Below are 14181 nucleotides of genomic sequence, written 5' to 3'. Positions count from 1 at the left end.
GCCAACCTGATTGAATTTATATGATGAGATGGCTAGCTCTGTAGACAAAGGATATGTGAATAACTTTGTATCAGGGGAGACATCTGAATGTCTACAGCACTTCCTCGAGAAGTACTGGAGTCTCTTACAGATGGCTGTTTCCTTTTCCATTTCAAAATTGAAAACATTTTTGTTTCAAGGTAACAAAACTGCCATAAATTTCCTAAACTGCATAAAACGGGAGTTATACAAGGAAAATGAAACACAACCTTTTCAAAACACATCATGTGGTTTGAGTTTATTTAAATGACACATATCTGTGAAAGCTGTTATTTCTAGCTGATACTGTGTCCAAGAGCATTGTGACATTCAGAAATGAGTCATGAACAATGACTGAAAACATAGATCTAGCTAGCACTAAAAATAAAGGCTATAGCCCTGAATGACATGATATACACGCAACAAGTCAACCTAAAAAGGTATGAAAGAAAGAAAACATCTTTTTTTTTTTTTTTTAATTATTTTTAAAATCTGGAATAATCAGTATAGAATTGGCATGTGTGCCACTTATGAATTTCTGTGAATGTTTTGAAAAGCTGGAATACAGAGCACTTTAGGAGCTATGGGGACAGTGATAGAAAACACAGTATTATATACAGACCAAATGAAAAGCTCACAAAGTTTTGCTGGAACAGCTTGAGTTGATAACAGGTGGAAACTAGATAAATCACTTAGAATATACAAAAGCTTATGTATAAAATTACATAGCAATATATATATTATAACAGCACAATCAAAACCACACATTAGCCACCACTTATGTCAAACTTCTGATGAAAGTGTTGAATTTGGAAAGTCCAAATCTCAGAGAAGAAATAAAACTGAGGATGCCGAGATGCTGATTTTCAAAAAATGCGAAATCTTCATTAGCTCTAATTCACATGCTATTGTAAAAGAGGAAGCAGAGACAGAGATTTTTGTCATTGTAAGGAAATTTAACTGCCAAGCCTGGACAATAGTGGAATCAGCTAAGAGACTGCCTTTTTGAGACTGACAGAAAGTAATTCTAAATGATGTGGGAACATACCCTTTTGCAAATTTAGCTTTGTCCTTCTCGCCTGCAGACTCTAACTGCTATATTCTTCTGATTAATAAATACTGACTAACTTTGAAAAGGCTGCTTGGTGGTCTGCAAATACTTGCTGAGACAAAGGATGACAACTTTGACAGAAGTCTACTCATTCTGCCATGGAGGGAAAACAGTAAAATCAGAGGTCCTAAACTGAAGAACAATAGAACTGTGCATTTTACCTTTTCAAAAAGGAGGATTCATAAATGTATCAGTTTGAAAGAAATCAAAAAGACTAAAACACTGAAGTAAGGCAAACACCTAACAAATGCATGACAACATTAATTCTGAGTCATTGTGCTAAAGGAACTTTTACTCCCATAAAAATTTCAAAGTGTTTGAAGGTGAGAATAATTACTTAAACTATGATTTATTATAACAATTCTTAAGATTATACAAACTTAGCATCAAATAGATGAGATGATTTTTTAGTGTATGAAATTGAATTCAATGGAGATAAAGAAACCAAATAAATACTAGCTGGAAGATAAATAGTTCTTACAAAAATAAAACTTTATGAGCACAATCTAAAAATGGAAGGAAGTGGCTATTGAAAATTGTACATTTCAATATGAAATGCCTGCTGTACACTGTCTCATCAAGAGAGTAGGTATGTGACTGCTCTCAAAAATATACACAAAATTACAGGCATATCCATCATTATAGCACAGCATGAGGTGTACACCAGACACTGTTTGTGCACTTCAGCAAACATCTGTGGGCTGTGCTTTTTAATTCCCAGAAATATACTCAACACCTTTTTTAAGATACCGATATCATATTTATAGTTCATGAATCAGAGAATCATAGAATGGTTTGGGTTGGCAGGGACCTTTAAGACCAACTAGTTTCAACCCCCCTGCTATAGGCAGGGACACCTCCCTCTAGAGCAGGTAGATCAAAGTTCCATCCAGCCTGGCTTTAAATGCTTTCAGGGAAGGGGCATTCAGAACCTCTCTGGGAAACCTGTTCCAGTGTCTCACTACCCTCATAGAGAAGAATTTCTTCCTAATATTTAGTTTAAATCTACCCTCTTCCAGTCTAAAATGATTTCCCTTTGTCCCTTTGCTACATGTCCTTATAAAAAGTCCCCCCTCAGCCTTCCTGTAGGCCCCCTTCAGGTACTGGAAGGCCACTGCAAGGTCCCTCTGGAGCCTTCTCTCCAGGCTGAAGAGCCCCAGCTCTCAGCCTGTTCCCGCAGGGGAGGTCCTCCAGCCCTCTGATCATCTTTGTGGCCCTTCTCTGGACCTGCTCCAACAGCTCAAGAAGAACAGCTTGATGAAAAGTTGTATATCTATTTTTCTAAGTCAGCCAAGTCATACTCACTCTCCATACTTAGTCTTCTCAAAAAATATTAGGTTAGGACAGGATAAAAGGGGTTCAAGCAACAGGGCTAGATTTGTTGCTTAGTCTCTTAAAGTTCTATGTCTAGGGACTAGGAATATCAGCTTGACTGAACAGCACTGAACAGAGTGTAAAAAATTATGTATTTTTCAAGACATTCTGGATTATGCCATAAAACAGCAGTTGGCTGTGTGAAAGGCCTACGTGAAGAAGGCATGCAATCATGTGCGTGAAACACAATGCATTTTGAAAGAAGAGCAGACTTGAGAAAGAAATCAAAAAAGCAAAATGGAAAAATCCCTACATATGTACATAGATAAATCCATGAATATACAACAACAGAGGGTATCAACATATTTACTCATCCTCTTCAAAGTTCCCTAACATGTGCTTTCCTGTCTAAATACTTCCGGGTTTAATCTTTGTCTTCACTTTTTCTTAGTACTTTTCTTACACTTTTCTTAATAATTAAGACCACAGAAGTCTTCTGGGGGAAAAAAAAAAAAAAAAGGCATCAAGGCTTTGTATTCTGTAATAATTATTTGTAATAATTTCACTGTGTTATGAGACAAACCACCTCAATACCCAGCCTTAACGTATCCTAGATAGCATGTCACAGCCTGACTGGATGCATGGATGCATGTATTTTTCTATTTCCAGTAGTGATGGAAAAGAACAAGCAGGCCAGGAGAGGGTATGAAGCTAGGATGTGTGTCCATCTTACAACCTTAAGCTTGTGCAAAATTCTTATCCAATTATGCCTGAGTACATTTGTACATGAGTGTTAAGACAGCTCTGGGAATACCACTTGCGGTTAAAGGTTTTGCAGTGATCAGCAGAAGTACAAGCATTGCATTTTGTCAAAGACAGATGAATCTTTACAAACAGAGGCTAGACATGCATTGGCAGAGAGTGTGAAGAGGCTTCATACAATTAACCCGAGGTCCAGATAACCTTCCAGAAATGCAGTAATACATAGTAGAATCACGTGTATGCCTGACAAAATAAGCTCTAAGATGCCAGGATGTAACCCTGTGCTAAATTTTTATTCAAAATAAAGCAATATTGGAATATATGTTTCTATACATAATCTAAATTTATTTATTGTGCTTGGATGAACTCTAGAATTGATATAATATTTCTCTTAAAACTGTTGTTGAATAATAATATATTACTGAAAGCATCTTTTAGATCCCCAAAGATCTCAAAAAAGACAACAATGCATTGGCTAACAGACTGTTCTGAATATTTGCCATTGTGCTGATTGTTGCTTAGGTCTCAAATCACAGCATGAAGTTACATACTGCATGTGCTGCAACAAATCTACACAATCAGAGAAGGGCAGACTGTCAGCACCAATTTTGCATTTTTCTTTTTTTTGTCAGCATGTATCACTCCACGTCTCAACATGAATTAACTTTAACACAGGATTTTGCGTCTATTAACATTTAGTAAGTTCCAAAGCAGATATATTGTTCTGCTTTGGGAAACACAGTCAGAGATAAGTGACGTAACTTGCCATTAACTTCATTATGACTAATGAAACCGAGGTTGTTCATATAAATCAATCTGATAGAATGCTGAGAGTGAGTACAACTGACAAGGGGAATTAAAAAAAAATGTAGAAAGGTTCCAGTGAATCATCACAAGCAAGACTGAAAAATAATAAAGGAACTATTTTCATGAAAATCATTTTGAAGACCCATCCTGTTATATATCTGAAAGGTGTTGTGCATATTTTTGTAAGACAGCTAAGGCCATGTTTACACGAAAAGAAAAAAAGGATTTTTCTCTAATTTCTTGCAGAATAGTTTAGGGCAGTCATCAAGCTGTCTTCAAATAATGACAACTACAGTACATCTGCAAGACATTTGTCGCTGAACGGTTGCACAATCTTCCCTAGAAAAATAACATTTCCAGCATTAATTAGCCGTTCTGCATAATGAATAGAATGAAACTTCATAAAACTAGCTTACTGTAATCACCTGAGGAACTCTCTGAACAACAATTAACAAGATGAAATGCAAACAAAAAATGTTAGTTCCTAAGGGGTTGAAAAATACTTGCTTTCTGAAATATTTATCCATTGCAGTGCACATCAAGGCAACTAATCTATTCCAATAAATGCCATTTCCGTGGGAACTGGCAAGGAACACAGTGGAGCACAGTAAAACCTTTCTTCTCTAACAAAACCTGGAAGTTTTATCAAACTGGATCAGGAAATAAGAAATAGTTTACACCAATTAGATAATTTCTAATTACTAGTAGCAGGCATTTATAACAAAATTCTATATTTGCAATGTAAAAATGGTTTCAACAACATAGAAATGCAGAGACATGCCTCTCAATGCTTATCTAACTTGGTCACTGGATATTAATTTTCCTTTCAGCTTGTTAATATCAACATGGATGTTTTCCCCTTTTATGATGGTATGTAAGAATGCAATAGCTTACGTGAGCACTTCATTTAAGTTATCTTTTTCAAAAGTAACTAGAGACAATGCAATGCAAGCATTGACAAAGAAAAAAACTTCTTTTGAAAACTGGTTAGAAAAATAATTATCATGCACACAGACAATATTAGACTAGAAGATAAAAATAAAATTTCTCCAATTTTATACTATGTACAACTTTTTCCAAAATTAGGATATTAAAATACTGAAAAACAGTTACTGCCAGTTGAACTGAAACTTCCAGGTGCATGATGCCAGGAGATAAATTCACTCTTCTCTGAAATGTCCTCTAACAGCTTTTATAGGGACTGCGCTGCTCCACATTCCATTGTAGACTTCCTGATGTATGGGGTACAAGACTTCAGTCTCAGCTAACTATTCCAGGTCAAGAAATTTTAATTATGTTCATGTATAATGACAATTTTCTTGTGGGAAAAATTTGGTAAGTTCTAATCTGCATGCTATGGAAATTCTAGAACTATTACTATGTACTATTCACCATATGAAGGAGACAAAAAGAAAAGGTCAGTACCATTAACGTTTTGACTCAAATTCATTGCTATCCCTTTCTTTAATAAGTGAAGAAAAAGAACAAGCTTTTATCAAGGAGTATTTTTCCCCTCTCTGCTAGCTATAATTTTCAGTAAACATTACTCAGAAATACGAACGGTCCTGCTACAAATAATTTTCAACACCAAACATACCTTTGTACTTGTAGTGTAAAAAAGTAAATTAAAATAAATCGATCCTTGCAGTAGATTGATATCTCTGTTTCTCTCTACTGTGAGCACTGCTTGTATTCTAGATGTCTTTTGCTCTTCTATATTGCAGACAATACGTCCTCAAACTTGAAATGGACTCCCACCATATTTTGTTGTTATTGCTTTTTGCCTTACTATCTCTGTCTTCAATCATATTGACAGTAATTGTTTCAAAAATAAAGTTCATACTTCTTTTCATCCAAAACAGTACTCATGCCAAAATTCTGTGTTTACTGCTATATACCTCTACCCTTTCTAGAGGGATAGAAGTTTAACTTATTTGTTAAAAAAAGAAAAAAATGATACTGCATAGAACCCATCTCGTAAAATCCATCATTAGCTAGGACATCAGTCAGGACACTGCTAGATAACAGTATCTTCCTGATAAGAAGTCTACATTGAAAGGCTAGCTTTTCTTACAGCATTCCAAATTCAGCTATTTCGAGTATTTTCTGTCAGTTCTGTTTGTTACCTTACTTTGCTCTCCTTTTCAGACCTTTTATTGCTCAGAGTCATATGCTAAAGCAGGGTAACTCCTACCATATTAAGAAATTAGGAGCACTAAATGATAAAATTGTAAATTGGTCAGTAAAATTCAACAGAAAATCAAACCCGAAGGAATACTTAAACACAAAAGAACAATTAACATGTAATATTTACTACTGATTGGTTTTTATTATTTGCATGCAAGTGACGCTAAAAAATAAGACAATTAAAATTATTAAGATACTTTTAAAAAATGTATTTTGGCAGACAAATTATGCACAATTTTCTCAAGTTGCAGAATCTCAAAGGAAACGAGTAACATGTAGTTTGGATGTGAGCACCATCTGTACATTTATAAAGATATATGTATTATCTTCTAATCTGAACACAAGCCAAAGCCTTCTTTCATTGCCCTCAACAATAAAGCTACCTTAAAAATTCATGAAATAGAAGTTACTTCACTAAAGCAAGACTTAGAGGGAAAAATAATTCTGTGTTTATTCACATACAGAACATTTTAGTAGATGCACAGCAAGTCTATCTTCCACTTGTGGTAGGAGAGAGTGAGTCCATAATGGCTGATGATATCCACCCAGTTTTTGCAACTAAAATTCTGCAATCTGTAAAACTTTTTATTCTCTGCTAATAGCTGGCTAATGTTAGTAAATCTAAGATATAAAATGTAAGAAAGAGATGAAAGAATAAATCTAGCTGGAAAGTATGAAAATGACAAAGTTTATCTTCTGTTCTCCAAATTCCACAGACTTCATGACAAAATCACTCCCAAGGCCTCTAAAAATTATCAAATTCCCAGACGGTAAGTCCTCTTCCTCAGTGTTACAAGCTACAGGGAAAGTGATGAAGATGATACTCTAATTCCCCTTACAGATTCCATCAAAAAAGCCCCAGGTCACCCACTTTCCTAAAAATTTCTTTAAAATTAAGAGAGCTCATTTATGACTGGCTATACCAGCAAATGATGTTGTCAAATACCATTAATATAACTTGTTTTTCTTTACTGAAAGCTATTAAGTTAGGAATTTGGCCTTAGATTGTCATTATAGGTCCATAACTAAGTAGTAGTCCACTTTTTTTTTGGTCTAAGAATTCATTTAATTTTCCATGCAAATAAAGTTGTTTTAAGTATTCTCTTCCTGGGATGTCTGTGTAAACAGAAAGTAAACTTTCTTTCTTTCTTACACACCACCAACAAAACCTGAGTAAAATATATCCTGTTTTGTAATAAGAAAACACAGTGAAATTTCTAAGAATGGCAGTTGAATTAAAACAAGAAAATAAATAACTATGTCATAAACTAACGGGCCCTGTAAGGTTTATTAATAGATAGTATGTCCAGCATCAGATTGCTGCTTTCTTAATCTAGTCACATTCAGGTATTATATCCTAGCTGAAGCTTTAACCTCAGTCAAGGAGAAATCTGAATTATACCAGGTACAAATTCTCTTTATCTTTCTAATAGCCATAGGTAACAACATAAATGGAAAATAATACAGCCAAATTGAACAGAACTGCACTGTAGATGTCATAAAGAAAAATCATTTTACTTATGAAGTTTTCTTATTTTTTTTTTTTAATGAAACAACAAATCCATATTTCTGTAATATGACTCAATTTATGACTGCATGATTTGGTTAAGAGGGAATGACTGTAAGCAAATTTTTTTGTTAGCATAATGCAATGGTTTCCAAACTGTTCTGTAGACTGCATGGAATCTGTAAAATACTTCTGAAGGTTCCACAGAAGACTCAAATTCAGCACGCAGTAATCTGTGCATACATCTAGAACGACACTTTTCCATTAGAAAATTATTAGAGAATTACAAATTAAAGGAGGCTGAACACAGCAACTCAGTTGGATACACTGACATAGATATATAATATAAAGTGCCTTTACATTTCATGTAAATGTATCAGATTCTTTGTTTCTATCAAACAGGACACAAAATGCACAATGTCATATTTAAAGCAGTAAATAGACTGTATTCTGTATACATCAAAGATGTTTGATTTAAAATAAAAGCATGCATGCATGCATGAATTAAATGAATGAGTGTATAAATGTACTAAGCAATTTTTTCTGCTCCTTTCAAAAAGATTAAGTATGCATCAAAATAATCAATTGTTCAAAGTGATTCCTCTTCACTTCTAACATTCAACATTTTAAAAATCAGCTAAGAAACACACCCTGCCCCCAAGCCTTCCACAGACATCCGCTCCTTGTTTAAAAAGCCTCAAAAGAAAGATAAAAATGTAAACATTACTCACAAAGAAAGACACTATATGGATCGTTGGGAGATTAAAGTCCAGGATCTTGAGACATCGTATGAAATCATCAGTTTTCTGCAATGAGATACTATAATGTCTTTGTTCTAGTTGTTATGAGTTAACTGTTGAACTAAATTTAACTTGTAGGCCAGAACTTGCTCAGAGTAACTGGAACAAAATCCTACAAGGTTTTACGGTAAGATCAACATCTTGAATGCATTTAAGAACTAAAAGCTAGATCATGCTCTGGAGTATGTATCAAAAATTCCTGCAAAGAATCCACTGTGGAAGCAGGCAGCAATGTTATATTCTAGACAGAATTTTTCAACAGCTCTCATGCATAGTTTCAAGAAGAGCACATTGCCTTAGTGTGCTCTCAAGTCAACAGGTGAAGATGAGTTAATGGAGTAGAGACCACAGCAAGAAAAAGATCTGAAGCCTCCTTGCCAAACATAATTCCTGCTTGTTTACTTCTATTTAATCATTTCAAAGCAGAGAACAAATGAAAAATATTCATACGTGAAACAGTTTACCAGAAAATATAAGGACCATCTGGTATAAAATCAACTATCTGAATGCTTCTTCTAAACAAAACATTTTTTGTTGGAACTGATCTTTTCTATTTAATATGACTTGATAGCTGTGCAGGCAGCCCTCCGTCATATCTCACACCCAAATTATAAAGAAACTTCTTATATTTCAAGGAAAATGCACATTTTAATTGTTCAGGCCCCATTATAAGCCAAAATGTAAGCATCCTTCCCACTGGGTAAAAGAAAATACTGGAAGACATTTAAATAAGGGAGAATGTTAAAAGAAGAGTTACTGTGTTTTCCTAAAAAAAAACAACCCCAAATAACTAGATATTGGTATGTTACCTTTTGTTTATCCTAAATACCTCAAAGATGCCAAACGCTGTTAAAAAACATAGAATATGCTATCACGCAGCCAAAATGCTTCAATGAGTACTATTCAAATAAACAACTTCTTACAAAAAATAAAAATGAATAAAAATAAAAATAAAACAGCAAAAAAAAAACAACCAAAAAACAACAGTATTCAGAATTTTAAGATTTCAGAGACAATTTTCAGAAATTAAATTGATATAACCTGTTCTATATCAAATGAGCTGCTCACCAGTTCAGATCAATAGTGCACATACAACCTAGTTATCCTGAAAAAAGTTCCTTACACTGCAATAAACCTGTTGCTGAGGCATATTTTGTGTTCACCACAGCTAAATGTTTAACAGGCCTCCAAAGCACAATCTGTCAGAGCTTGAAGATTTTGCTGCAACTTTAAAACCACAGAAATAGCTGCATAGCTCCACAAGGAGCTGTACAAGCTCCTTTCATCAGATCAACTAGAAGAGATGCTTGCCAGTTCCATGGAGCCCAAGGACAGGTTTCACATTATTTCTGGCTTGTCTGAATCTTAGTAAGTTGTTAAGTGATGCTCACCTCCCTAAAACATATGTACACTGCCAGCAGTTTTAGGAGGTTCAGTTGTAATGCCAGCTCCATCTCTGCACGCATTTGCAAGCTCTGTTTCTTCAGAAATCACAAACTATATAAGCTATTGACTCCTTTCTATGTGATTCACTACAACCTATGAACTAATCCTATAGCTACTGACACTACGCTCAAGTGAACTTCACACACAATCTTAGCAAAAATGGATTAGTCATAATGTTAGGATACCAAAATACAGTGGAGAGCATAGCCAATGACATATGCTTTAGCAATCTTTTTTTGTTTGTTTTGTTTTATTTATGTCCCTTTACCTGGTAGACAAAATACCACAGGGGAAAGAAAGACAACTGAAAAATCACTTAATATGATTTTATACCCTTTCACCTCAATAAGATGATGTTTTCTATCGGAAAACAAGAATAAGATTTGTCTCATTTACTTTCTTTTGTTTTAGTAAATATAAAACGTACATTTTTCTTGAAGTAGCACTTAGAGAATTTCCCTGCCATGTGGGAAATACTTTAGATATGAAGAAAATAAGCAGCTCGCTCTGAACTACTACAGATCAGACATAATAAAAAAGTGAGATGCTGGTCAGTGGGGCAATGATGCCAGATGTACAACTCCCACTGCAGCAACCTGTCAGCTAACATGCATGCAACCACCTTCAGTTTGCATAATATGAAGGTTGGCTCTGAAAGTAATGTGTCATATTTATTTCTATGGAAACTACAACAGATTCAAAGAGCACAATAACACTGTTTGATAGAGAAAATTCTCAGCTATGTAATTCTATTTTTTCAACATAGCTAGCACCTTTAGTCAGTTCGGGAGGATGAGATGATTGAGATGCTCTCCATTTTGTGGTGTGACAGCTGTGCATGGCTATCCACGTGGTTTGTCTTTCACAGTGCTGTCTTTCTTTTCTGAAATGCACCACCCACTGCCCCACTGTGCACTCTTTGGTCTCCATAAACAATCAGAAATGTTGATGCCATCAGTGGGTGCCATTTTTTCAATAGGGAGGAATTCAGTAACACACCTTTGCTTCATACGCACTTCCGCGTCAGACACCACTTTGTCAAACTGCCCCTCTGCTGCCATCTGTCACACAGCAACAAAGTGTAACAGAACATTGTTGGGAAGTTCAACCTCTACAGCCATACTACCACCATCTGCCTCTGATGTCATGGGCCAAAAGAATAAAATAGGAAGCACTACTTTTAGAGCATCCCTTGTATATTACTCAGAAATCAATGTCTACTAGTGTTCAGTAACCATGATAAGGACCCGTTCAATTAAGATACTTTCCAAGAATGGTGTTCTATTCAGACAACTTCCCAGAGGAAGTTGGAAGTTGAATAGGAAGGAGAGGATGGTGGCCATTTCTGTTTGGCTGAAGGCCTAAATGCAAAGACAACTGTTCCATGGCCAAGTGGGCAGCAGGGCAATGACACTCTCTAAAAGAAAATCTGTGGATGCTGTCAGGTAACAGCTTCAGCTACATTCTTTCTTGGCAACAAGTTCTTCCCACAGAAAAATGAAAGCCACTTCCTAAGAACTCAACACTAAATATTATTAATTTCATCACTACAGGTTAGCAGCAGCACTTGGATCCACTGGGAAGCTTGATCCAAGGAAAGCATAAGACCTTTTTCATTTTTGTTACACATGTTCTCAGACACACCTACAGTCTATTAACCAGATACGGTGATAACGGTCTTCTAATGTGGCCAAAGAAATACATTGTAATACCACTTATCAGTCATTTCAGACACATCGAACATGTCATAATCTAAAGTTTCCTTTACTTCAGTGGTACTGTTCTGTTTTGTACACAACCAAGGATCTGGACTGTTTTATGGATAAATTAAATTCTATTACAGACCATATTCCTCTAAAGAACAAACTCAGCAGGAAGGTATTCTGATGCTCATGACAGATTGTAAAATATTGCTCATTACAAATAATGTATATGTAAAAGATCAATACTCTGAGCAATGACTACCTCTAAGAGACAACATCAGGTGTACCAAATCAGCATGGAATCTTATAACAGCAAACTTTGAAGGGTTCTTCAAAAGATGTCTGGGAGACTATAGCAAAAAATGCAAAACCAACAGAAACTCAAGAAAAGATAATATGACAGACAATAATGTTTGTAACAGCTCTTCAAGTTTCTTGAAAAGCATGAGAAGTATAAATTATCTGACTCAAGAACTGGGCAGAAGTTAATGCTTGCACATGTGTATCAATGTAACAGGTATCACAGGTACAGCTCATAGTCCATTTCATTGAATTGATTTCCAAAAGGTCAATAGAAATAAAGGCAAAAAGATTCTTAGTCAGAAAGAATCATTCACCCTCACACCTTGCATTTAAACAGACTGCATATTGACTAGACCACTAGAGAAACTGCTAAATCAGGTGACTCATGAAAAGGAAGCTGACCACAAGAAAAGCAAATCATGACTATATAAAAGAAAATAGTAGCTCATTTAAAAGCAGTTTGTGATGCGGGCTATTACTAAAACTGTTCTCATTAAGCACAATTTGCTGATTTCCTCCTGAAACCCACTGCTTTTCATCAAGGTCTTGATTTTTCAAGATCATTCCATATATGCAAAAACAAACTGCAAGTATTAGATTAGACACTGCGTTTTAAAATTAAAAAAATTACATTTGTTATGTTTAACTGAAGAATAAAAAGGTAGCCCATAAAATCAATTTCAGTACCATTTAAAATGATCTTTTTTAAACTCTATTTCCTCTAGTATTTGACTGTAAATAAGACTGTAAATAAGTTTGCTCAAATGCATTTACATGTATTATTCAGAAAAATTCAGAAATTTTCAAAATAATTCAGAAATCAAATTAATCCTCACCAGCAAACTAAATTCTAAATGCCATATATTTGTAGATCAAATTAAACAATGTTTTTTTTTTTTTTTCACACAAGAATTTGGAGGATTAAGTATTTTGTCTATAAAACAGTTTCCACAGATTATAAAAACAGCTATCTAATTAAATCATACAGAGAAAAGGCATCAGGCATCTTTTTTCTTCCCTTTATTTTATTTCTTTGATCTGACTTATCTATCTGCAAATTTGAAGATTATTGTCAAATACTGCATAAATATCACATTAACAGTAATAAATAATTTGCAACACATTTCAACAGGTCCTTTTGTTAACTTGTCCTTTCGCTCATTTAATTACTTTTTTTGCCATTTCCCCCACCTATTTTATGAATATACATAGATAGAGTCTTAGGGGAAAGAAAGTGAAAGACCAAGCATAATGTTCAAGGAAAAAATGATGAAGAACATAACTTGTGAAATGTCTCTTTAGGCCAGCTGATTGCAGGGTAACTACCGAAAAGCTGATACACACACTTTTATTTATATCTACTCAAGAAAGAAAATGTTAAAGAATCAGGATGAAGCTGATTTCCCTCTTGTGTATGTGCATAGCTTTTGATTATAGGCTTTTTCTCAATTGATGAACTATTGCGTTGAGTTCTGAAAATCACTTTACAGAAATAGTGCCGTGTTCAGGGTCAATACCTCTCCAACAGTCAGCTATAAAATTTCCACTGATATTTCTGAAAAGAATGGGATCAGGTCTTTTTTAGTTTGCCTAGAGAGTTCTTGGAACTTCTCTGCCAGGAAGAATAAAAAAACCTCATGTGATTCATTTGTGGTATTCATTCATCTTTTTATCTCCTAAGAGGACCAACTGAATGCTTTTTTACACAATTTAAAAACTATTGTTCACTTCTTCTTGGGAAGAAGTCAAAATCAAATGTCAACTTACCTGAATATTTCTGCTATACTAGTAAATACTATACATATACTAGAAAAGATTTGAAAAAAAAAATAATTTGATGTGAATTTTCCTTCTATTAAGGGCTTCAAGTCTTTGTAAACTCCATTTGTTCCCTTCTTCAAAAACTTTACTGAATTTCATTGTTAATGAAAGAGTTTAAACAAGTGTCTTTCTATGATTTATGCAATACTACTAGTATGATGTGTCCTGTTTGACTCTCTTTTTTTTGAAAAAAACATGGTACCCATCCTTCATTTTTAATGACATAACATTAAGAAGTCTGGATACTCAGAAAACTTGAAAGCCTTCATTCACACAGGTAATCCTACAGTAACTGCAATATTTTGTCCGCTCTCCCATGTCCAGCACTTCCTTTGGTATATCAGTTTCCTCACAGAAAATAGAAACAAGCACAACAAACGGTATCTAAATTTCATGTTTACA

General features: G+C 34.7%; 1 protein-coding gene across 3 annotated transcripts in view; it reads right to left on the bottom strand.

The window, feature by feature from the left end:
• The window catches only part of FBXL17 (F-box and leucine rich repeat protein 17), a 290756-nt gene that overhangs the window by 33639 nt on the left and 242936 nt on the right, over window positions 1–14181 (bottom strand). For 2 of the 3 annotated variants that reach the window (XR_005842732.2, XM_015280455.4), the window contains one exon: window positions 6626–8512. The exons of the other annotated variant lie outside the window; for it this stretch is intronic. Coding sequence is in view for 1 of the 2 variants with exons in the window: in XM_015280455.4 (XP_015135941.2) it covers window positions 8505–8512 (8 nt within the window). In the remaining variant the exon portion in view is untranslated. Of the gene's footprint in view, window positions 1–6625; window positions 8513–14181 lie in introns of those variants that run through there. 3 annotated transcript variants of the gene reach the window in all.

The sequence above is a fragment of the Gallus gallus genome, chromosome Z (genome assembly GCF_016699485.2).
Source record: "Gallus gallus isolate bGalGal1 chromosome Z, bGalGal1.mat.broiler.GRCg7b, whole genome shotgun sequence".
Classification (NCBI taxonomy): domain Eukaryota; kingdom Metazoa; phylum Chordata; class Aves; order Galliformes; family Phasianidae; genus Gallus; species Gallus gallus.
The sequence above is the reverse complement of the archived record's forward strand: the minus strand, read 5'-3'. Positions and strand labels throughout refer to the sequence as shown.